The 24,301-nt window shown below is 44.0% G+C and overlaps 1 protein-coding gene across 1 annotated transcript in view; it reads right to left on the bottom strand.

Moving 5' to 3' along the window:
- LOC138293926 (atrial natriuretic peptide receptor 2-like) overlaps window positions 1-24,301 on the bottom strand; it is a 445,904-nt gene that overhangs the window by 26,602 nt on the left and 395,001 nt on the right. Inside the window, 1 exon segment of the mRNA XM_069233205.1 lies at window positions 6,723-6,773. Coding sequence (XP_069089306.1) covers window positions 6,723-6,773 — 51 coding nt within the window.

The raw sequence follows: 24,301 nt of genomic DNA, 5'->3' as shown, positions 1-24,301 counted from the left end.
CCCTGGACCCCAGCTCAGGCTCTCCACGCAATCCTGGCGCTGCTCTCTTGCTATACACAGCATGAAAGCAGCACCAGGATTGGTCAAGCCACTCAGACTGTGCATGGGCGTCTGTGTGGTTTCTCCAACCCAGCTGTGCAACACAGCCGGGTTGGACAAACCTAAGTGTGCATGGCTGTTTGGCCGGCCTTAGATGGCCAGCCAAACTGACGTGCACTTTTAAGTGCACTCCAGTGACTCAACTCCTCATCCCATGGCCCAGCCCCGCCCCTCCCTGCACATGCTGGCTCGACTGAAAAATAAAATGATATTGAAATATTTTCATTTTTCAGCTCCTGACTCTGAGCCAGTGGGGTGACGGTCCCCCACCATTGCGCAGGAGACACCACTGTAGACAGGATACAGTGGAGAGGAGCTATGGGGGAGGGCACTGTTTGGCTCGAGACTTTCATGAGAATAGATTTTTGGATGTAGCTAAACAACCTAGCCAGTGCACAAACACAAAACACATGCACTAGAGCTTGCATCTGTGGTCTTAATGTGGCCCTTATCATGTCTAGGGCTGTTTTCATCAATAACAAACGGACCCTGGACATGGAGTTTCAATGCAGGGTCATTCATCTCGATGATATGAGGGAGATGGATCTCGTAGGGGAGGGTTAACCAATAACAAAGATGCCCCGTGTCAGAAGATATGAGTCACTGAGATAGACAGGTAGACATGGATGGAAGGGAAGGGGCAACCCCTAATTGTACAGAAGCTCACAATGTATTCCTTATGTTTCAGAGGAAAAAGCAACCATCCCGCTGGGCATGAAGGAGAATTGTGGCAAAATTCTGTACATCCCAGACATGCAATGGAGCACCTTAACGCTGATGGACACCTATTGGCAGTGCGGTGAGTTCGCTTACAACTAGCTCGCCCCTGGATGGCTCGGCCTCTGCTGCCTCATCACCATCCACACCCCAACCCTGGTCATCCCTGGAGATGATCTGTTCTGAACTGTGTCAACAACCGCTGAGTAGGAAAACAACATTGTTGTATCAGCCTCAAAGGAGAAGAACTGCTGCAGAGCTCAGAACAAGGAGTTTCCTGTGGAGTTCAGACTGTTCACCAATGACCAAGTGTCAGCAGGAGAATCCATACCCTTCTTTACCTTGCATACAAAAGACAATGCCCACTGGTTTCAAATAACCCAGTGAGAAATGCTTAAAATGACTAACAATACTGAGCTTGGCCTTAATGCAATAAAATAAGAACTTAGAGCTATCTGCCTCATGGCACATGCACATACACACATAAGTATATATCTTCATCCTTTCAGGATTAGAGTACTGAGCACACACACATATGTATATATTGTTATGGTTTCAGGATTAGAGTGCCAAATAAATTATGCAAAAGAGGAGGCAGGGAACTCTGGGTAGCTCCCAAGGTCAGGTGGAGAGCAGTTTCTTTCCATGGAGCACACTGCAACACCACCAAAACTTTAAATCTGCTCACCTCAAGTATCCATTTTTCTAGCAATGTTTTTAAGCATAGGATTTATACAATTCCATCCACGCCAAGCTAGAAAGTGACAAAGTCTTTTTCCATTTTTACAACAAAGTCTTTAAGCACAGAATTAGCTAGTGCCATCCATGCCAAGCTAAACAATAACAAAAGCCTTTTACCACTCCAGGCACTGTATCACAGCTTTGAATTGGACAAATATCATTCAAGCCAACCTGGAATTAATAAAAACAACCCCTGACATTGATAAATATATACATATATGAGTGTGTGCACACACATATGTATATATCTTTGAATGTATATATACATGGACACATATATACATGCCACAGATGTGTGGTTGAGGCCCCTTGTGTAATGCAATGCACTGTGTTGTAAGGGGCAGCATTTATTTAAAGGCATGAGTTGTATTTGCATTCATTGTAATGTCTAACAACCATAAAACATGTTAAAAGTAATACACCACTCGTTATTCATCATGGGGAATATATGCTCAGTATGGTGATGAAATGTTAGGGAAGAGTAGTGTAAGAGCAGTCAGGGATGAGAGGCAGAGATCAGAAATAAAGGGGTGATGGATGGGGATAAGGACTGAGAGTAAGGCATGAAGGGTAAGTAGTGACAGATGAGGAGTGCAGCATGAGATATGAGGAGTCAGAGAGTAGTGAAAGATGGAAAGTGAGGGATGAGTGATTAGGGTGAAGGTTGAGAAATGAAGACGGAAGAGTAAAAACACAAAACCAAAGATGAAGGATGAGGGAAGAGGAGTGAGGAAATGATGAGTAAGGAGTGAGGGTTAAAGAGTGAGAAATGGTGAGTAAGATATTGAGACAGAGGTTTGAAAGGTGTTTGAGGGACAAGAGGTAATGAATGAGGATGAAGCATGAAGAGTAAGAGTTAAAAAGTGTACGACAAGCAGTGAGCGAAGAGTGGTAAAGAATGAGGTGGGAGAGTTGAGAGGTGAGGGGTGATGACCGAGGGTTGAGCCCCAAACAGTGAAAAAATGTGAAGACTGAGGAACAAGGAATATGGCACAAGAAGTAAGGAGTGAGGGTTGAATGATGAGGTATGAGGAAGGAAAGATGAGAAGTGAAGAATGTGGGATGAAGAATGAGAAGTGAAAAATTAGAAATGAGGGGTTAAGGACAGGGTGCAAGGAATGAAGAGCAATGAGGAAAGAATGACAATTGAGGAATTGGAGATGAAGTTGAGGGGTGAGAAATCTAAATTAAGGGATAAACGAGGTGAAAATGAAAAGAATGTAGAGTGAGAGATGAGGAATGAGAGAGGAAGAGTGAGATATGAGGTGTGAAAGTAGAAGGGTGTGGGATAAAGGATTAGGAGTGAGGATTTAGGATTGATAAATAAGAAATTATGGGTGATAAGTGGAGTATGAGGGATGGGGAGGGAGTGTTCTGTACATTTTAGGACACAATTGTTAGTCATCTACAAACAGGGCACAGAGGAGTCACAGAACAAGGAAAAACAAGCAGGAAAGAGACACAGACAGGAGCAAAAACAAAGTGTGAAGAGGCTCAAAATGGCAGAAACGAGCAGAAAATGGAACACAGGCAAGGACAAAAACGAAGTACAAAGAGGCACAAATAAGCCAGAAACAAGCAAAAGAAACAGGACACAAGAGAGTCAGAAAGCAGTGAAAATGTGTTACAAACAAAGTCAAAAACAAACCACACATAGGCACAAACGAGGGCTAAAACGAAGCAGAGAGAGGTGTAAACAAGCATTTTTAAAAGTACAACCTACATCATTCGGAACTCAACCAGAACTCAATCATCCGGTGGCTTGATGCAGTCTTACCTGCTGCGACGGTGCACTTCATGGGACTACTTATACCAGCCCTGCACCAGCCTCAAAAATCTGTACAGAAGCAGACCCAGTGCTGCTGGCAGCAAGAGTCTAGGATGATTTGCTGTGGGGTTACTGGCAAGGCCCTGTGACCCAAACCCAAAAGCAGCAAAGAGTGTACTACTAAACTGCCTGCGGCCTGCTCCAGCCTGTGTTATCAACGTACTCCTGCCCACAACTCTTCTTCTTGCTGAGCCACCAGAGGCCCCCCTGTTCACTTTGGTGGGCTCTGCAACTTTCATTGAACTTCACTGTGATTGCTATCAGTGTCATGTGCTTTTCAATGTGTCTTATACATACAATTCACCATAACCATTTCATATCCTTATGCAGTTCAGTCAATAACTTGTGTACCTCAATTTCATTCATTTCCAATTTCAGTGATACACATATTCATTTTGAGTGCAGTATTATTTACCTCACTGTTATGTTTATCCATCTCAAGATTAGTTATATTTAAATCTTTCTCTAATGTTCACTGTTTTTAAATTAGCTTTTATGTTTTATTAGCTCAATACAAAAAAGTACACTTTCCAGCACTAGATCACAGTACAGTACACACATGGAACAACATATCATATAATTAGGGCCACTGTAAGTGTGTGATTCTGCAGCAATTTTCGCACAGTTATGGATTTGTTGCGTTAGCAACATAATCCACTATCTGCTCCACAATCTGCAGATTCTAACAAAAACAAATGTTGTTACTAGCTCAAACAGAACAGAACTTATAAAAAACATAGTAATGTGGTCCTCTGCACTGGAAGGCACTTCAAAAACGTTGTTTGGTCATCTTTCATTTGCTTGTTGCTGCATTTGGCATTCAGTTGGTACTACTAAGATGAAATATTTTCACAGACAATCAATCAATAAATCAATCCATAGATTTGTAGAGTGCTACTTGTCACCTGTGAGTGTATCCAGGCACTGGCAGGGTCCAGTTGATTAGCTGAACATCCAGGTCTTCAGGGACTTTCAGAGCTCTGGAAGAGATGGAGCGTTCCACAAATGAAAGAGTAGCTTGTTCCATGGCTTTGCTCTAGGTAAAAGAAGATGCAACCTATGCATCTGCTACGTCAGATGTGGGGGGTGAGGGTTAGAGAAAGGGATGTGAAGTGTAGGTGTCTGTTGGGCCTTGAATGCATGGGTCAGGAGTTTGAACTGGCATCTTTTCTGTACAGGGAGGCAGTGGAATTCGCTGAGGTAGGGGGTGATGTGGGTTTGTCTAGGAAGATCCAGGATGAGTTTGGCTGCGGTGTTCTGTATTGTCTGTAGTCGTCAGAGGTGGGCTACGATCCCTGCCGTTGGCCAGTTGGCTGTAGATGAGGCCTAGGTGACGGGGAGTCTTGAATTTTCGAGTAGCAATTTCACTATTTTTTCATAGCATGCGGAAGATGAAGAAGCAGGAGGAGATGAAGGAGTTAACCAGAGTCATCATGGTTAGCTTGTTTTCCAGAATGATGCCTGGATTCCTAGAATGGTCAGTGGGGATAGGAGTAGGTCCGAGTTCAGAGGGCCACCAGGATGCATCCCATGGGGAGCTTTTGTTTCCAAAAATCAGTACCTCTGCCTTGTCCGTGTTGAGCTTTAGGCAGTTGTCCTTCATACAGATGGCGACATCTGCCATGTAGATGTAAAAGTTAGATTTGGTGTTGGTGGTGTCTTCGGAGAGGGAGAGGATGAGTTGTGTGTCATCGGCGTAAGATATGATGTTGAGTCCATGTGTTTTGGAGATGCTGGCCACAGGTATCATATACGTGTTGAAGAGGGTGGGGATGAGTGAGGATCCTTGACCTACTCCACAGATGATTTCCATAGGAGGTGAAGAGGAGAAGGCAGACTTTTTGCATTCTTCTGGTGAGGAAGGAGGCAAGCCATCTGAGAGCGGGCCTTTGAATGCCTATGTTGTGCAGCTTTGTGATGAATATATTGTGGGAGACCATATCGAAAGTTGCTCAGAAGTCTAGGAAGATCGTCCGACAGTCCCTCCTAGGTTGAGTATGGCTCGGATGTTGTCAATAACTGCAATTAGGGATGCCTCGGTGCTGTGGTTGTGGTGGAATCTGGATTGGGAGAAGAGTTCTTTGTTGTTATTGATTCAATGCATGAGGCTAAGGCCTTTTCTTTGATTCTCTGGTAGAGGTTGAGGGCTGCCTTAAAGGCGATCTTGTTCTTGCAGGTGTGCCATCTCCTTTCCAGTTGTTTCCAGTTGCCATATAGCGGTTCTGAGGTCCAGCTAAACTTCTTGGTGGGCCTTCTGTGAGTCCTGCTGCCAATGTGAGTCACATTGTTGGCACAGTTGGTAATCCAATTGTTGAAGTTTGTGACATGCAGGTCAAGGTTGTTAAAGGGGATGCGGTGGGTGGTGTTGAGGGCATTGATCGATGTGTCATTCAAGACTTTGCTCCAGCTGCAATGGAAGGGGGGCACTGAGCAGATGGGGGGTGGAAATCTGTGAGATAGTGATGTTGAAGGGAACGATGGAGTGTTCAGTCCAGGTGAGTTCTGTGGTGTGGCAGTACCTGATGCAGTCACTGGAGGTGCAGATGCGGTCTGGTGGGTGGCCTGCAGTGTGAGTGAGGTCATGGGCAAGTTGGGTGAGTCTGATGATGTTCATGCTGTCCAGGAGACTGGCAGTGTTGATACCACTGTGGTCGGCAAGATGGAATTTGAGGTCACTGAGGAAAGTGTAGTTGTTGGAGTCTATGGTGAGGGGGCAATGAAGTCAGCAATGAAGTTGCAGAAAGCTGGACATGATCCTGGAGGAGGGTAATTTGATATAAATGAAAAAATAATGTGGTAATACTATGACAAAATGTGCTGCATTATGCCACATAATTTGCCTTTTATTGTTCAACATATGCGGCCACAAGGGTGAAGATCTTGTCCAGGAACTGGTCTGTATACACATTCCCATCATTTGCCTATCCCGCCCCCATTTTACATGTTTGGCCAAAGTTGAAAGGGTTTTGATGCTGCTGATATGAGTTAACAGATATTCTTGCAATCGGCCCCAGATGTTATTCGACCACAGAGATTGGGGAATGGTGGAATAGTAGAGTTCTAGGTGATCATTGCGTATATCATATCATACAACCAGATCTTTTCTGTGGGTATGCGATCCCCGCTCCACACACAACACACGCCTCTCCCAGTCCATCACTCCTCAACCTTCACTCATCAGTCCTTATCAATTACTCATCCTACCTCACTCCAAACTTTCTTTTCACCGCTCATCCCTTCCCTTCTTCTTCACTCCTCATTCTTTACTTCTCTTCTGTCACACCTAGGGCCTGGTTTAAATTTTGTGTGGATTGGGAACAGTGGTATCTGTCAATGCTTAAAAATGTCTGTCGGGCCAATGGACATTTCAAAATTTGGCGGTCGGAACCTCTGTCAGTGCAACGTGATAATTTACTCTGTCACCCTGGAGGAGGATGGACCAACCAACAAAATATAAAGGAAGCCTTAAATGCTCTACTTCGTCCTCTACCCTCACTCTTCATCCCTCACCATCCATAAGCCATCCTCTATTCTCCATACATAAGTAATTTCTCACTTCTGATTTCTAATAATCACTTCACACCCATCACTCTGCATACTCAATCTACTTTTTGTGTTTCATCCCTCAGCCCTCAGTTGTCCCTCCACAATTTTCATCGCTTATTCCATCCCTAAATCTCCCACTCTTTTCTACCCACTCTACATCACTTATTTGTCACAATTCATTCCTCACTTCTCCCTATTCTTCTTTCCTCATCCCTCACTGCTCATACCTCCCCCTCCGAGAAATAAATGAAATGGACAATGATAGTAGCTTAAAATGTATACCACGCTGTCCATTTTCGGGCATGCTGGCCCCTTACATCTCATGCCTCAGTTCTCTTTCCTCACTCGTACCCTCCTGACCTCACTCCTCTTTTTTCGCTTCTCATCCTTTTTAATCAACCATCATCCCTCAATATTATCCCTCACTCCTCAATGGTCAGCCCTGTTATTTAATGCCTAATCCTTAATTTCTCATTTGTCCTCTGTAATCCCTTACTTTTAAGGACTCCTTCCGCCTGTCTGACTCTTCAATCCTCACTTCTCATTCTTTCTCACAAGCCACACTTGCCTTCCACCTCCATCCTCACTCCTCAACCTCACAACTCAAACCTCATCCCTTATTTCTCTCGCCTAATCCCTCACTAGTACACCCACTTTCCTAATTTTTCTTCCCTCATTCCACTCTTTTCACTCCTGATTTCTTACTCCTATATCCCTGCTCACTTCTCACTTCAGCAGTGACAAGGAACTGGATGAATGATGCTTCCTAAGATGTCCACCACCTGACCATATTAGGATATCCCCATCTCTCCCTTTCCATGATACAGATTTCAATCTTCATGTTATATTTCTCACTCATCACCCCTCACTCTTCCCTCATTCTCCATCTCTCACTATATCATCGCCAATCAACCTTTCAGTCCTCAGCCCTCACACTTCATTTCTCACTCCTCATCCATCATTACTCATTCTTCAGCCCTCAAACACACAGTATCTAATTTATTTTAAGACATCCTCATTTGTCACTCATCATCCCTCAGTCCTCACCGCTCATTCTTCAGCCCTCATACCTTAAACAATATCTATCATACCTAACTCATCAGGCCTCATCTTCCAATCTCATTCCTCATAACCCATCTTTCATTTCTCACTCCAATCCCTCATCCCTCAGTAGTCAGTTCTTATCACTTGCACCTCAGCACTCATTCTTCTTCCCTGACTCTGCCATCATTATGCCTCACCTTTTGCCCCTAAATGTTCATTCCATCTCTCTTGTGGTTCACCCTTTCTTCTCACGTTGTGTGATGAGTAAAAGTGACTAACAGTGATGTCCTAAAATGTACATCACCCTGTCTATTTTAGGATAATCTAATCCCTCATGCCTCAATTCTTATTCCTCATTCCTTAAACCTCATTCCTATTTCCATTTTCCTTGGTCCCAGTGGCTCACTGAACAACCCTTATATATCAATCCTCCCTCCTAACCTCTCATTCTCCACTTCATCTCCCACTCCTGAACTGCCATTCGTTCGTCTTTGTTCTTCATTCCTTGCTTCCTGTCCCTAACCCCTCATTTCTCATTTTTCACTTCCCATTCTTCATGCCGTATTTTTCACTTCTCATCTTTCCTGCCTAATACTGCATCACTCATGCCTCACTCCTTACTTCTCGTGCCATATTCCTTGTTCCTCACTCTTCAAATTTTCGCTGCTTCGGTATCAACCATCGGTCATCATCCTTCACCTCTCAACCCTCACACCTCGTACTTCATCTCTCCCTTAACTCACTGCTTGTCCTCCATTTTGCTTCTCCTGCTCTTCATCCTTCACTCCTCACCATTACTCCTGGTCCCTCAATCACCTTTCATACATCTATCCTAATCTCTAACACAACGTTTCTCACTCATCTTCCTTCAATGTTCATCTTTGCTTTTGTGTTTTTACTCTTCGGTCTCATTTCTCAACCTTCACTCCTAATCACTCATCCTTAACTTCCCATCTTCAACTACTCATCTCTTCCTCCTCATACCCATGCATCTTTCACTACTTACTCTTCATGCTCTATTCTTAGTCCTTATCTGATCTCTGTCTATCATCCCTGACTCACCTTTCACTACTCTACCCTAACATTTCATCCCCACACTGGATAGTTCCCATGATAAAGTAATGAGTGTTGTATTCCTGTCAACATTTTTTTATGGTAGACATTACAATGCATGCAAATACAACACATGCCTTTATCACGCAAATAATACAAAATGCAGTGATAATGGACCTCACCCACTAATGTTTGTGGCATGTATATATGCATGTATATATGTATGTATGTGTGTGCGTGTGTATGAATATACATATGTAAAGATACATACTGTGTATATGTATGCATGTACATGTGTGTGTGTGAGACATATGCTAGATGCTCCCTTGGGTCTGGACAAAGCTATACCTCTCTGGAGAGCTCTAATAAGAGTGAAATATGTGCCAGAGGTTGCTTTTATTCTTTCCAGGTTGGCTTGGATGATATTTTGGCAATTCAAAGCTGTGCTACAGTGCCTGGAGTGGTAAAAGACTTTTGTTATTTTATAGCTCAGCTTGGATGGCACTAGCTAATCCTGTGCTTTAAGACTTTGCTGTAAAAATGTCAAAAGACATTGGCACTTTCTAGCATGGCGTGGATGGAACTGTATAAATTCTATACTTAAAACCTTTGTTAGAAAAATGGACACTTGTAGGGTGCTCCATAAAAAGGAGCTGCTCTCCACCTAAATATGGGAACTATCCAGAATTCCCTACATCCTTTTTTGCGTAATTTATTCGACCCTCTAATCCTGAAATAATAAATATATATGTATGTGTGTGCATGCTCACACATACGGGGATATATATATATATATATATATATATATATATATATATATATATATATATTCACTCATATATATACATATATACATATATGTATATACATATGTGTGTGTGTCTTTTTATTTTTGAGGGGGAACCTCTTTTTTTATTTCTTACCTCCCTTTACCTCAACCCACTTCCTAAAACCTAAAATCACCCTTACCTCCCTTTACCTCTACCCAACCCTAAACTCAAAAGATATCCTTACCACCCTTTACCTATATGCGCACATAAAAAATTGTTATTTACAAAAATACTTACCTGTGCGATAAAGTACTGTGTGACAAATGTAGAAATACTTACCTGCTTGTAAATGGATGCATGTAATGAATGTGTGGTAAAGGTTGGATCCTTGTTTTATGTTCTGCTAAATGTGTGGTATATTAATTTTAGGTAATTAATTTGAGTCCATATCATATCCTTTCACAATATGCAATATTAATTTCAATATATAATTTTAATTTTAAAGCAAATCAACAATAAGTTTAAAGCAAGCCATATTCATTTAAATAAGGGTAATAGCCATTTAAACTTGGCTTGTGTTTATTTCAATATGTGCTTTATTCATTTCAAGGAATGCTGCATTTATCTCACTTAGTTCCATATTCATTTAAAAAAGTGTCATATTCATGTTAATTAATGCCATATTAACTTTGATGTGGGCCATATTAATTTCACCAGGTGTCATTTTCATTTCAAAGTGGCTTGTACTATTCTTAACATGTGTCATATTCCTTTCAATGAATGTCATATTCACCTTGACTGGCATAATAATTTTAACATGGGTCATATCCATTCCAACATAGGTCATATTCATTTCAATATATGCAATATTTCTTTTGCTGTATATCATACTCATTTCAAAGCATAACATTCATTTTGACAAGTTTCATTTTAATTTCAGCATTGGCCATATTCAGTTTATGGCATGTTGAATTAATTTCAGTGGTGCTCATATTCATTTCAATGCATGTCATATTCGTCTTAGCAAGTATCATATTCCTTTCAATGGGTGTCTCATTCATATTAACACATCATATTGATTTTAACATGAATCATATCCATTGCAACACGTATCATAATCATGTCAATGTCTATCATATTACTTTCAATGCAAGCCGTATTTGTTTCGATAAATGTCATGTTTATTTTAATGTCAACTTGTATTCATTTTAAAACATGTCAAATTCATTTCAATGATGCTCATATTCATTTCAACGCATGTCATATTCATTTTACCATATGTCATATTCCTTTCAACCAATGTTTTTATTTCAATGGATGTCATATTCATATTAATTCAGATTAACACTTCTCATATTAATTTTAAGATGCACCTTATGCATTTTAACATATATCATATTCATTTGAATATGTGTCATATTAATTTCAATGTATGCATTATTCATTTTGACAAATGTCATGAGAATTTCAGCTTTGTTCATACTCATTTGAAGGCAGGTCAAATTAAATTCAATGGGACTTATATTCATTTTAAATCATCTCCTATTCATGTCTGTGTGTCCCATATTTATTGCCATCTGTATAATATTAATTTCAATGCAATTCAAATTCATTGAAACATGTATATTGTTTATTTTAGTGTATGGTATTTTATTGTCAATGTGCACTGTACTATTTTCAATGTGCATTATATTATTTTCAGATTATAATATGTTTATGTCAGTACCTTATATTCATTTTAACCTGTCATATTCATTTCAATATGTGTCATATTCCTCTTGGCATATGCCAAACGTTTCAAGAAATGTCCCATTCTTTTTGATGCCTATTGTACTCATTTCAGTGATTGCTTTATTGTGTACAGTGAGGGACATATTAATTTCAGTGTGACTGATATATATTTCAGTATATTTCACATTCAATTTGGAGTGTGTATTATTCATGTTAATCACTATGTAGCATAATCACTTTCCCAGGTTACATATGTGTTTTGGTTCAGTTCTGATTCACCCTGCCATGTATCATATTTCCTTTGAGAACATATTACATTCATCCTGGTGTGTGTCATAATCATTTTGCAACACACTGTGCATTTCAGGAGGTGTCCTATGTGGGAAGCTGTCAATTATGACATCAATAGCTCACCATATCCTTTAAAATCATCTTTAGGGACATTGAAAATAAATGTATTGTCACTAGGGATTAGACTCCATTATCTTTAAAGCCATCGGTATCTCTTAGATTAGTGTCTCATAATACAGTAACCAGTATTAGATTAGTTCAAGTAATTTGTAAATGTGTTACTTAAAGTGACACTCCAGTGGCGCTAGGGGGTCATAAATATGCCCCTTAGTCTGTAAGTCGATACCAAATAGATCCAGTTGTCCAACCAAGCAGTGCAAATCGTGTTCTCTGTATTAATGCATGCATGGGCAGAAATTGAATGTGTAAGGCCACTCTAATTTGTAAATGATGGGTTGGGCTGTCTGCAGGTATACAGTGGTATTCCAGATCCTTGATGCATCGGCGGAGACTGCCTTTTCCCTTGCTTTTTCACGTTTTTTGTCGCCTTACTAAAGGTGTCCTGGATGCAGAGCGTAAAGAGCCACTGGATATGACAAGCTTGCCATTCAAGCAAGTGGGGCTGGTGTCATGATGGATCTGTAAATGAAGCAGCTGATTTTGAAGGTGGTGATGACCAGCAAGAGGGGAGTTTGTCTATAAAGTTCCATCAATATGTCCATATTTCTTCAAGCCCTAATGAGGTGTGCTGCAGCATTTGGGATGCATTTAATTGGCAGTGTGGATAAACATTCCAAGATGGTTTAACAGATACCCAGTGCAAGAGAAGGTGTGTGACAAAAAAGATTTTAGGTAGATGTTAAAGCAAAAAAACTGTTGAAAATATCATGACATCTGTTGAAAGCTGCACTCAAGTCACTGTGCAATCAAGCAATGGGATTTAGTGAGATAAACCTGAGTTCTGATACATTTACCTTTTAGATGAAAGATTATAAAGCACATGTTTGAGTGCTGTTCAAACAAAGCATTACTGTTTAGGGCAGTGGTTCTTAACCTTTTGACTCCTGAGAACCCCCAATGAATCATTACTGGAAGTCGGGGACCTCCAAGCAAGTTGTATGATTAAAATTTCAAGCATTAAAACAGTAATTCGCAGAAAATATAACAAGTACACAAAAAACAAATACTCACATTACTAAAGAAATAATTATTTGATATTGAAAAAATATGCAAAAATCAAAACATTTTATCGGGAAGGTTGGCGCTGCATCGCGGCGACTAACTTTTCAATGTTTGCTTTCATTTAGGAAAGGTGAATCCTCAGGTCAGATTCTGCATTTCTGGAGCGATTTCAGTTTTTATTTTTTAGGTATGTAGGATATGAGAAAAACTTTTTCACATAAATAAGTGGTGGGGAAAGGAACTAAACCATAAGGGCCTCTCATCTCTCCCTAACCTCTCTGTCACATTTAGTTCGTTTTTTTTATAGCACCGCTCATTCCACTGTAGGGTGTCAAGGCACTTTACAGGGAACTACAAGGTGTAGGATTCACATGTCCTCCACACTGGTAGGCATTTTCTAAGAGTGCTTGGTCTGGAGATGCACAAACTCAGGATTCAGAGCACAGTGCAGTGGTTAGCGATGACTTTAATAATAAGAATGTATTTCTACGCAAGCAAACGTTTTTTTAGCAGCATAAGGAAAATGAAAGACTAATTTGTGCCAAGCAGTTTGCATGCAGGTCTTTGATGGCAGTTCATAGCTCACTGTGCTAAATTACCATTATGAACTGCACAGTAACAAAATAATCTCTGTGACAAAAGCAGTAACCCACTGTGCCATGCACATAAAATACCGTTCTCTGCTTGATACACGTTATTTGCAGTAGGCATATTAACCATCTGCGCTACCTTTAAGTCAAAACTGCCACTGCCCAAATCTCTCATTCCGCTCCAGCAGGAACATTAATCACTAGAGTTATCTTGATTCTTTTATTTTTGCTGTACAGGGAGCTTTGCAGTGCTTTTAAAACTGCTGAGCAAAGGAAGTAATAAACATAAAAACACCCACATGTTTGTCAGAGGCCCCAGCTAGAGAAGTGCCTTCCACCCAGCCGAGGCCTGGGGACCCCCTGGGAATGTGTCATGGACCCCTGGGGATCCTCGGACCACAGACTGGGAACCACTGGTTTAGGGTTTTGCCTGACAGTAATTAGCATTCTGGGATTTTTCATCTCAAACTTGCATGGTTAAATGTGAAACTCACAGAACACAATCATGTATTTTTAAAGGGTTCAACAGAAAGCATGTAATAAACAATGCTGCGATCGTGTCTCACTAACCAACACTGGCATAGAGACTATGCTATTAATGAAAGAACAGAATATATCACCATACATGCCATCTATAAACTTATGATCAGGAAGGCAAGAAAATTACTTATCTGATCAAACATCCCGAGCTTCTATCCTTTGAAAAAAAATATTCCACATTGTATCAGAATTACAATCTCCTTCAGCTTCCTCAGCTACCCCAAAAAACTCCAAACAACTATGTGATAATCTTGTTCAATTTTTCTTCAACAAGAATAAAGTAATACATGCCAAAATCTAGCCAGAAAAAATATCCTATACCTCCATAATCTTCCTATGACTTTTCACAACAGCCAAATGGTGACTACTGTTACAAGCTGTTGTCTAGCTGCCATATGCCCAGCTAAGTGCATGAAACATTTTTCCTTGGTTGAAAGAAGGAACTGCAGTACTTGTTTAACTGTTCTTTAGAACAAGGTATTCTGCCTATGGCCTGGAAATATGACATTGTGAAATAAAAAATAAAAAACACCTTGACTACTAAGATTTCAACTATGTTCAGCCGGTCTCCCTTCCACCTTTTTCTAACAATCAATCAATCAACCAATCAATCAATCAATCAGAATTTATAAAGCGCACTACTCACCCGTAAGGGTCTCAAGACACCATGGGGTTTTGGTCCACTGTGCTTCAGTCAAAGATCCAGGTCTTAAGGTTCTTCCTGAATTGAGGGTGGGGGAGTAGAAGGTTATTCGGTTGTTGAGGTAGGCAGGTCCTAGGTCATGGGGAGCCTTGTATGCGTGGATGAGGAGTTTGAAGTTGATCCTTTTTCTCGATGGGGAGCCAGTAGAGGTTTCCCAGGTGTTTGGAGATGTTTTCATGGCAGGGGATGTTCAGGATGAGTTTGGCAGGGGCGTTCTGGATGTGCTGTAGTTTCTTCAAATTCTTCTGGGTGGAGAAAAGATGGAGTGTATGGAAACAGGAGGATGTGACCGAGTTGACCTGGTGGGTCATGGTGAGAGATGAATCCAGGATGAAGCCGAGATTGTGTGTATGGTTTGTTGGGGTGGGAGGGGGTTGGTGCTGAGTGTTGCAGGCCACCAGGAGTCTCCCTAGGCAGATGTGAAGTGTCCTCGGATGTGGATCTTGGTCTTGTCTGAGTTCATCCAGGCAGCAACAGCTTGCATCCCTTTGCGGACGTTCTTCTTGGCAATTGTAGCGTTCTCAGTCAGTGAGATGTTCAGTCCTTGGCTTCTGACAATGGGCGTGAATGGGGCCATGTTGATGTTGAAGAGTGTGGGGCTCAGGGAGGAGCCCTGTCATTCTCCGTGAATGATCTCAGTAGGTTCTGACAGGTAGGGCAGGAGTCTGACTCTCTGTGTTCTGCCGGCCAGGAAGGAGCGTATCAACTGTAGAGCCTTGCCGTGGATGCCATCTACGTGGAGCCTGAAGCCGTGGGTATGATGGGAGAATGTGTCGAAGGCGGCCAATAGGTCCAGTAGGATGAGGGCTGCTGTTTGGCCGTGGTCGAGGGGTAAGCGAATGTCATCTGTAGGGGCGAGAAGAGCAGTCTCTGTGCTGTGGATGCTGCTGAAGATTGATTGGGAGATGTCCAGGATGTTGTAATTCTCGATGTGTTTGCGGAGCTCTGTGTTGATGGCATTTTCGATGACCTTGGCTTGGAAAGACAGCAGAGAGATGGGGCGGTAGTTCTTGAGATCCAGGGGTTGGCTGTGGGTTCCTTCAGGAGTGGGCGGATTTCAGCGTGCTTCCATTCCTTGGGGAAGGCAGCCTTCTCCACTGAGCAGTTAAGAGTGTGGCAGAGCTCAGGAGGGATAGAGATGTTGGCTGTGTTGAAAATGTGGTGGGGACAGGGATCAGTAGGGGCTCCAGAGTGGATGCTGCTCATGATGGAGCGGGTCTCGTCCATGGTGAGGGTGGCTCAGCAGTGCAGGATCTGTAAAGGTTCGGAATTTCTCAGCTGGAGGGTTGTTGGTGGGGTCGGAGGGTCTTGGGGTCCGAAGCTATTGTAGAAGTCCTGGATTTTTTGATGGAAGAAGTTGGCTGGTCTGTTGCAGAGGTCCTAAGATGGAGTGATGTTTGCAGCTTCCGATTGGTGTTTGGTGAACTCTTTAACCACGCCGAAGAAGTCTTTGGTATTGTGTGCGGGGTGTTGATACAGTCCTGCAGGGCGGCTTTCCTAGTGGATCTGATGAGGTGATGATGAGATTTGATGGTGGATTTGAAGGCTGCGAGGTACTCTGGAAACTTGCTGTTTCTCCATCTTTTTCTAGACATCTGCAGGTGCGCCTGGAGTTCCAGTGTGATCCAGCTGTCCTTCTTGAGGTTGTGTTCACCTGAGGTCTTTCGTAGTGGTGCTAGGGTGTTGGTGCATTTGAAGATCCATTGATGGATGTTCTATGCTGAGATGTTTGTGTCTGTGTTGGGGGAAGGTGGTGACATGCTGAGGGTGTTGGTGAGATGTTCCTCAGTGATCTGGTTCCATTTCCTATGTGGGGAGTGGAGGGTGCAGAGGTGGACAGTAGATGTGGTGACGGAAAAATTAATGCAGTGGTGGTCGGTCCAGTGTAGCATGGAGGTGCTGTTGAAGGTGATGTTGCTGGTGGAGAAAATGGGGTTAAATGTGTATCCGGTGATGTGAGTTGGCAAGGTGACCAGTTGCTTGAGGCCGAATGTGGTGAGGTTCTTGAGCAGGGAAGTGGTGTTGTGGTCATTGCAGTTGTTGATGTGATAGTTGAGATCGCCGAGGAGAGAGTAGTTCATGGAGGCAAGTGCGTGGGGAGCTATTATGTCAATGATGGAGCTACTGAAGACTAGAATCGGCTGGGGGCCTGTAGATGAGGGTGCATCGGAAGTTGGAATTTGAGTTGACGTGGACCTGCAAATGAGGTGCCTTTTGAGGGGGAAGTGTTCTTCTGCATTGGTTGTCAGGTGGATGGTGGATTTGTGTACGATGGCCAGGCTACTGCTTGGGAGCTTGAGAGCAGTTTGTAGTCGCTGGGGATGGCTGGGCTGACGCTGGGTTTGACCATGTTTCGGCAAGAAAGGTGATGTCCGGGCAGGTGGAGTCTAGCAGGTCCTAGTGTTCTATAGTGTGTTTTTGGAGGGAGCGTATGTTGAGGAGGATGCATTTAAGGTGGTCAGGGTGGGTGTTCACCCTTGTGGCTGGGGGTATGGCGTTCGGTGGAGGGTGAAGGGTGAAGATGCAGTGGCAGTTTAAGCAGGAGAAAGATTTTTCGGTGTCTTAGGCTGATGCGTGATGGCAGGGAGCGGAACGTCCGGAGTTCAGTGTGTGGAGGGTCTTAAAGTTGTAATGACAGATGGTCGGCTGACTAGGGGTTGTGGCGCTGGTCATGGTTTAGGCACAGGCGGGCTTGCCTTTGGCGCACCGGCCACCATTAAGAAGGGAAGAAAGGTAGCAGGGTCCAGTCAGCTGGAAGGGCAGGAAAGTGCTTTGCAGAGAGGTGGTGGGGCCGCAGGGGCAGCAGTGGCAAGAGCGGAGCATGCCAAAGAGAAAGGGAAAAGTTAAAAATGGTGCAAAAAGTGAAAATGAAGAGAAAGAGATAGGAAAAGGGCAAAGAGAAACACACAACAGGCACAGACGGCCATTAGGCCACCAAAGATGAGGCACAGGCGGGTGCCTGCGGGTGGAGGTGGGCCTGAAACTGAGAGTCAGGCAGGCTCTCAGTTCAATCAGCAGCAGTGACTGCAGGAACAGGTGGAGCTGCGTAAAGGGGAGCGAGCAGATGCTGACCAGGAGGTCAGATGAGTCGCCCTCTCAATGCGCATTAGGCGCCATTAAGAAGGGAAGGGAGATGGGAGGGTACCTTCAGCTGGGAGGGTGGGAAAGTGCTTCAGAGGGAGTGGGGCAGGGCCACAGGGGCAGAAAAGGCAGGGAGCGGAGCACTCCAAAGAGAAAGGGAAAAGTGCAAAAGGAGAGAAAGAGACAGGAAAAGGGCAAAGACACACACAACAGGCAAAGGTCGCCACTAGGCCACCAGGGATGAGGCACAGGCGAGTGCCTGGAGGTGGAAGTGGGCCTCAAAGTGAATCAGGCAGGCTCTCAGTTCGATCAGCAGTAGCAGCAGTGCCAGTAGCAAAATGGTGGAACTGCGCATACAGGAGTGAGCAGGCCCTGACTAGGAGGTTAGATTAGTCACTCTCTCACTGCGCAGAGGCCGCCATTAAGGAGGGGAGGGAGGTGGGAGGGTACAGTCAGCTGGAAGGCGGGAGGGTGAGAAAGAGCTTTCGAGGGAGGGGGTGGGGCCGCAGGGTCAGTAGCGGCAGGGAGCAGGGCACACCAAAGAGAAAGGGAAAAGGGAAAAAAGGTGCAAAAAGCGAAAAAGGAGAGGAAGAGAAAGGAAAAGGGCAAAGAGATGCACACAACAGGGACAGATGGCTACCAGGGATGAGGCGCAGGCGGGTGCCTGGGGGTTGAGGTTGTCCTTGAACTGAGAGTCAGGCAGGCTCTCAGTTCAATCAGCAGCAAGAGCAAGAGCAGTGACAGCAGCAACAAGTGGAGCTGCGCAGAGGGGTATGAGCAGATGCTGACCAGGAGGTAAGTTTTCCTTTGGAAAACTATTTTTAAACCACTAAAGCAATTTGTTGAAAGCAATAATCTTTTGGATGGCTTCCAAACCAGAGAGTGGTCATGACACAGTATTGAACAGGTGATCTTATTGCTTTTGGAAGACTTAAGAAATCAAGGGGCAGATTTAAGAAAAGTATCGCTGCAACCAATGCAGCGCCACATTTTTTGAGGCCCCCTCAGCTCTCCTAGCTCCACCATGTGTGTGGCATATTGAAAATACAGCGCACCATGGGGGTAGTTAGGGAACTAGCGTCAAAATGTTTGACACTAGTTTGTTCCTTTGCAGGATTCGCTTCAAAACCTTTGACACTAATTCTGCAAAGCACATTAAGGCCCCTTTATAGATAATGGTGTGCCTCCTTTTAACGCCTGCTCTGTGCAGGCATTACAAATGCTGACAAAATTGGCGCATAGAAATCTTTTAGGTTTTTTGTGCCATTTTTTCAGCCCCCCTACCAGAGACACCCCCCTTAGCATAGATTATGCCTGGTGCAGGCATAATGTGGCACAATGGGTTACAAAGTGCCACAATGCATGCAGTACGCCACTTTGTAAATATGGCCTGGCGATTTTGGAAGCCTAAAGCCACATTAATGTAAAAACAATTACACTAATGTGGTGCTAGGCCTTCTTAAATCCTGACCCAACTTCTTGATTCCCACCTAAGGTCATAGACAATCTGGGCATCCATCTCAACACCAATCTATCACTTAAAACAGAAGTGATAAAGGGCCCGGTACCCATGCCCATGCTTTGATCAACTCAAAATCTTAAAGAAACTTTTACCTTACATCAACTGGCACAAAGCAGTTGTCAAGCTCTTCATTCAATCTAGGCTGAATTACACTACGGCCATTTATTCAGCTGTCCCTAAAAACTCTATCAACTTCAACCCATGCAAAATGCCACTACCCGCCTCACATTCAGCACCTTAAGACATGACAGCATATCATACTTCCTAAGAACCCTGGCCTGGCTACCATTCGATCGAGGGTTGACTTCAAAGCCCTTGTGATCGAACATAAAATCTTAAATAACCACTGTCCCACCTTTCTAGTTTCTGGATATTTACTTTAGTAGCCAAGCAAAAATGTACACAAAACTAGGATCTATTATCACTTTTTACAGGATATTTAACATGTTTGTGGTTTCACTACGAACATTTTGTATAAGAGGTTAGCCAAAATCACAGAGTTCATTTTTGTGTTCTCATCCCCAATCACAGATAAAAAAAACTGATACATTTGGAAAGTTATTGGCCCTGAAACAAACGGTCCAGCGTTGCACGCTTGATTCCCTTGTTTGACGCTGGGGAAATCGTGATTTCCCTGGGTCTTTGTATGCCATTAGCTCATGGACGTACTGCCCATTATCTGAATGCAAAGATTTTAATGTGGGCATCTGCTCATTTAGGGCTGTTTCAGTCACAATTTTTTAAACATTTCTAAATGTAAGCATTTTATTAAAATGACATGTGTAAGTCATCTCTTGTGCTGCAAGTCGTCCCTCCAAATTACCATGTTGACAAATGGTAGCCTATCACACCTCTACACAGTGGATGTTTTGAGTGTCAGTGCATGAAAATGTGGCTGCTCTGGGCTACTATGGCTTCCAAGCTTGCCTGTTTTGATTTGACTGCTTTTTCTGAATCAGTCCTCTAGAGAACAAAAATGTTGGTAATTTGGTGTCCTGCAGGAGCTCACAACGGGATGCAGGACAAACATCTAAAATAAGGGCTTATCCTGCCCCCTGCCAACCCACTTCGCTAGGCCTCATGGAGTTGGACCATTGCTGCAAGGTCCAGGGGAGGGTCCCTCCTGGGACTAACAACAATGGATCATAGCTACGAGGTTCATGAGAGAGGTGTTGTAAGGCTCAGGAAAGGCCAATACTGATGTAGCAATGGTGACATGGTGCCTGGTGCAAGCATGGTAAATCAGTCACCACTCTCCCAGTCCACTGGCTGGACTGTAAAATGTTATCATGATTTGGGTACATTGGGCCCACTTCTACCCTATTGATAGCTACGTCCTCCAAAGAGGCCTCTGTCCCATAGGACCATAACTGAGAGGCCCAGGGTACTGGGCCAGAGGTATGGCAATGATAAAATGGGTCTCCTTGAAAGCAAGGCATATTTCCCTCTTTCCCCAATCAACTGGCTGGACTGTAAAATACAGCCTGAATTCGTGTACATTTTGCCCATATTCCTAGAGGGCTACAATGCCACTGCACATGCTACACCTCTCAGAGGTGTTTCTTCTCCTGACCCATGCAGCACTAAATTGTGTCTTCGAGGGCCATGGGGGAGGAACCACTGATGTACCAATGGTGCCTAAAGTTCTAATGTAAGCAAAGCAAATTGGCCCCCACACACTTGGTGATCAGTAAAGCGTAGTCATAGTTAGGATGAAATGGGTCCTGAACATCTCTAGGCCTGGAGTCACTGCACCTCTTGCACTGTTAACGGTTACACCCCTCCAAGGGGCCCCATCCCATAGTCCCCACAGCCATATTACAGCACTGTGAAGCCAATGGTGGGGGTACCTCCCTTCCTGAGCCTTGCAGCACTCAACCAAGGCTGCAAAGCACAGGGGACAGAGGGCCTCTCCTGGGCCTGGCAGCACTTGATCAAAACTGTGAGGCCCAATGAAGAGAGGCAAGTAGCATAGCAATGGTGCTATGTGCCCTGCTGAAAAGTAAAAGCAGCTCCACCCTGTACTCTCACTGCAGTAAAATGCAGGTATAATATGAGTGCATTGAGGACCTAACAACCCTAGTTCCATTGCAACTACTATACTATGGATGTGTTCCCTCCCCTAGGCCTTACAGCCATGGTTTAGTACTGCAGGACCCAAGTGAGGGGGCCCTAGTCATCTGGAACTCGCAGCCATGATCAAGTGCTATGAGGCTCAGGGCTGGGTGACCTTTATCTTTCGCTCTCTGCTGGACCTCACAATACTGGAGCATAGTTCCAAAGGGTCACCTCCCCTGTACCTCACAGCTATGGTTTAGTATCATGAAGTCCATAGGACGCCTCTTTGGTCCATGCCACCATGATCTAGAGCTGCAAGCCCCAGAAGAGTGGGTCATTTCCCCTGGGCCTCACAGTTTCAGACAAGCATTAGGCTCACAGCCATAATCTACTACTGCGAGGCCCAAGGGAGGGAGCTTCACTCTCGTGGGCCACATAGTGCAAAACCCAGGGGGAGGGACTTGTTTCCTCTCTTCTTCAGCTAGACTACAGAGCACTGGGTCAGAGCTGCAAGGCCCACAGGAGAGTGCTCCCCATCCCTGAACCTCACAAGTATGGTCTAGAGCTGTGAGACCCAGGAGAGGGGGGCCCACTGCCCTGGGCTTCACAGCCATGATCTAGCAGTATGAAGCCTGGAGGAGGGGGTCATTTTTTTTCCTGTGCAGGGCTTCAAAGTGCTGAATCATAGCTGAATGGCCAGGGGAGGAGATTCTTCTCCTCTGGGCCTCTCAACGCTAAACCATGCCTCACTCAGTAATGACCCAGCGGTGTGGGGTCAAGTGGAGATTACATTTTTCCCTCTACCTCTGCTGACCCAGTGAAGCATAGCTGAGAGACAGAGAAAAAGATATTTACACCATGGCACACAGGCAAATTGCCCTCCAGTGAAGAGTTGCTCGGGGTCCTGGGCTTAATAAAAATAAAAATAAAAATTGAATACGCTCCCTGAGTGTGTCTAACATTCTTGCTAACACCATTAAACAGGTAAAAATTTCCCTCTGACAATCCAGCTTGCCCCAGGGAATTTGGCAACAGCAATCACTAGCATAGGTCGAGTGTCTGATCTAAGAATTCAAAGAGCTAAGTCGGACCTGCGAACTCCAAGCAGTCTACAAGCCGGGGTCAACCATTTCCTGCACGGAGCAGTGTATGCAGGGCAGACATATAGGACGTGGGGGAGGTTTTCAATGGGTGCTTTGCAAGCTGGGCAGATTGTTGTTTTGTCATGTGAAGAGCGGCTGGTGAATAGTCTTAATGGCAGGGTGCCAATATGGAACTGGAAGTACAACTTCCTCTCTCTTGGCACCGTGATTATGTCCCAGAAAGCCTCGTATTTGCACGTCTCTTTTAGGTTAGTGAAGTCACGTGATAGTGTAGAGTGAAGAGCGACCCTCGTGTCTTCAGAGTCTACCATGTACCAATACAGTTTTTTTAGATCACTTTTTGAAGGAAAAGAACAAGGGGTTGGGGAATCCCACAGGTCTCTGAGCCCAAGCGAGTAAAGTAACCCCTTGATGTGTCTAAGCCAGGGGATACTATGGGAATGGTCAGCTTCTAAGATGACCTGCAGGGCTCTAGTAAAGGAGGCAAGATCCGGGGTGGTCCAAAGGCACCGCCAATACAAGTGGGGGTGTAGACGGGCTTTGTGGTCAATGCGTTGCATGCCTAGGTCTTTAAAGAGAGGAAACAGTGGAGTACTTGAAGGAAGGAACACTAGATTCCGCAGGAAATTATTTTCAGACTCCTTTATTTCTTGGCCTTTGGCATAGCCCCAAAGTTCAGCCCCATAGAGGGCTGAGCTTACTGCCTTGGTTTCGTATATCCGGATCACAGGCGTATTGGTTTGGTATATGAAAGGTTAAAGTCCTTTTTTAAGACCCCCGTTGTTTGCTTTAGCTTGGGTGCTTGCTTTGATATATGTGAATTCCAAAGCATGTTTTCCATTAACATTATGCCCAGGTAACTAAAAGTGTCAACCTTTTCAAGTGGAGTTCCCTCGAGAGTGAACTTTCCTCTAAATGATCTGCGTGGATTGAGTGTCATCAGTTTTGTTTTAGAGGCATTGATTTCAAGTCCCCTTGTGGAGCAAAATTCGTCAAAACACGTGAGGAGTTTCCGTAATCCACTTGGGGTCTTGGATCTCAGCTCTGTATCGTCTGCAAAGAGCAGAACCGGAATTTTCTGTGTGCCTAATGATGGTGCATCAGCCTCCAGTCAGAGTAAAGAGAGGACAATATCATTTATGTACAGGGAGAACAGGTTGGGGGCAAGGACACACCCTTGCCACACACCCCTTGACATCTGAATTCTGTTAGTTAACTGCCCCCTACCGTCCCACATGATACGTGCATAATTACCCTTGTGTAGCCAAGTTAGTAAAACAAGAATGTGCTCAGGGATTCCCATTAGGGAAAGAACTTCCCACAGCTTGCTACGGGGTACTAAATCGAATGCAGATTTCAAGTCCACAGAAGCAACAGACAGGTTCCTTTTACCAATAAAAACGTTTTTCCAGTATAAGAGCAGGAACCTAAGGGCTTGCTCAATGGTAGATATTTGTTTGCGAAAACCTGCCTGGAGGGGACAAAAAATATTGCGTTCTACCATCCAGTCTTTAATTTTACCCAGGAGGCATTGACAGAACACTTTCTGCACACAGTCTATTAGGCTAATAGGCCTATCATTGCTGGGGAGGCTTCTGTCAACCTTTTTAAAAATGGGGCTAACAATGGCCCCCTTCCAGGCTCAGGAATTGGTGCCCCAGATGCTATTGCATTCGCTATGATGGTGATATATCTTGACCAG

This window comes from Pleurodeles waltl, chromosome 4_2 (genome assembly GCF_031143425.1).
Source record: "Pleurodeles waltl isolate 20211129_DDA chromosome 4_2, aPleWal1.hap1.20221129, whole genome shotgun sequence".
Lineage (NCBI taxonomy): Eukaryota > Metazoa > Chordata > Amphibia > Caudata > Salamandridae > Pleurodeles > Pleurodeles waltl.
This window is presented reverse-complemented; position numbering and strand designations above follow the sequence as displayed.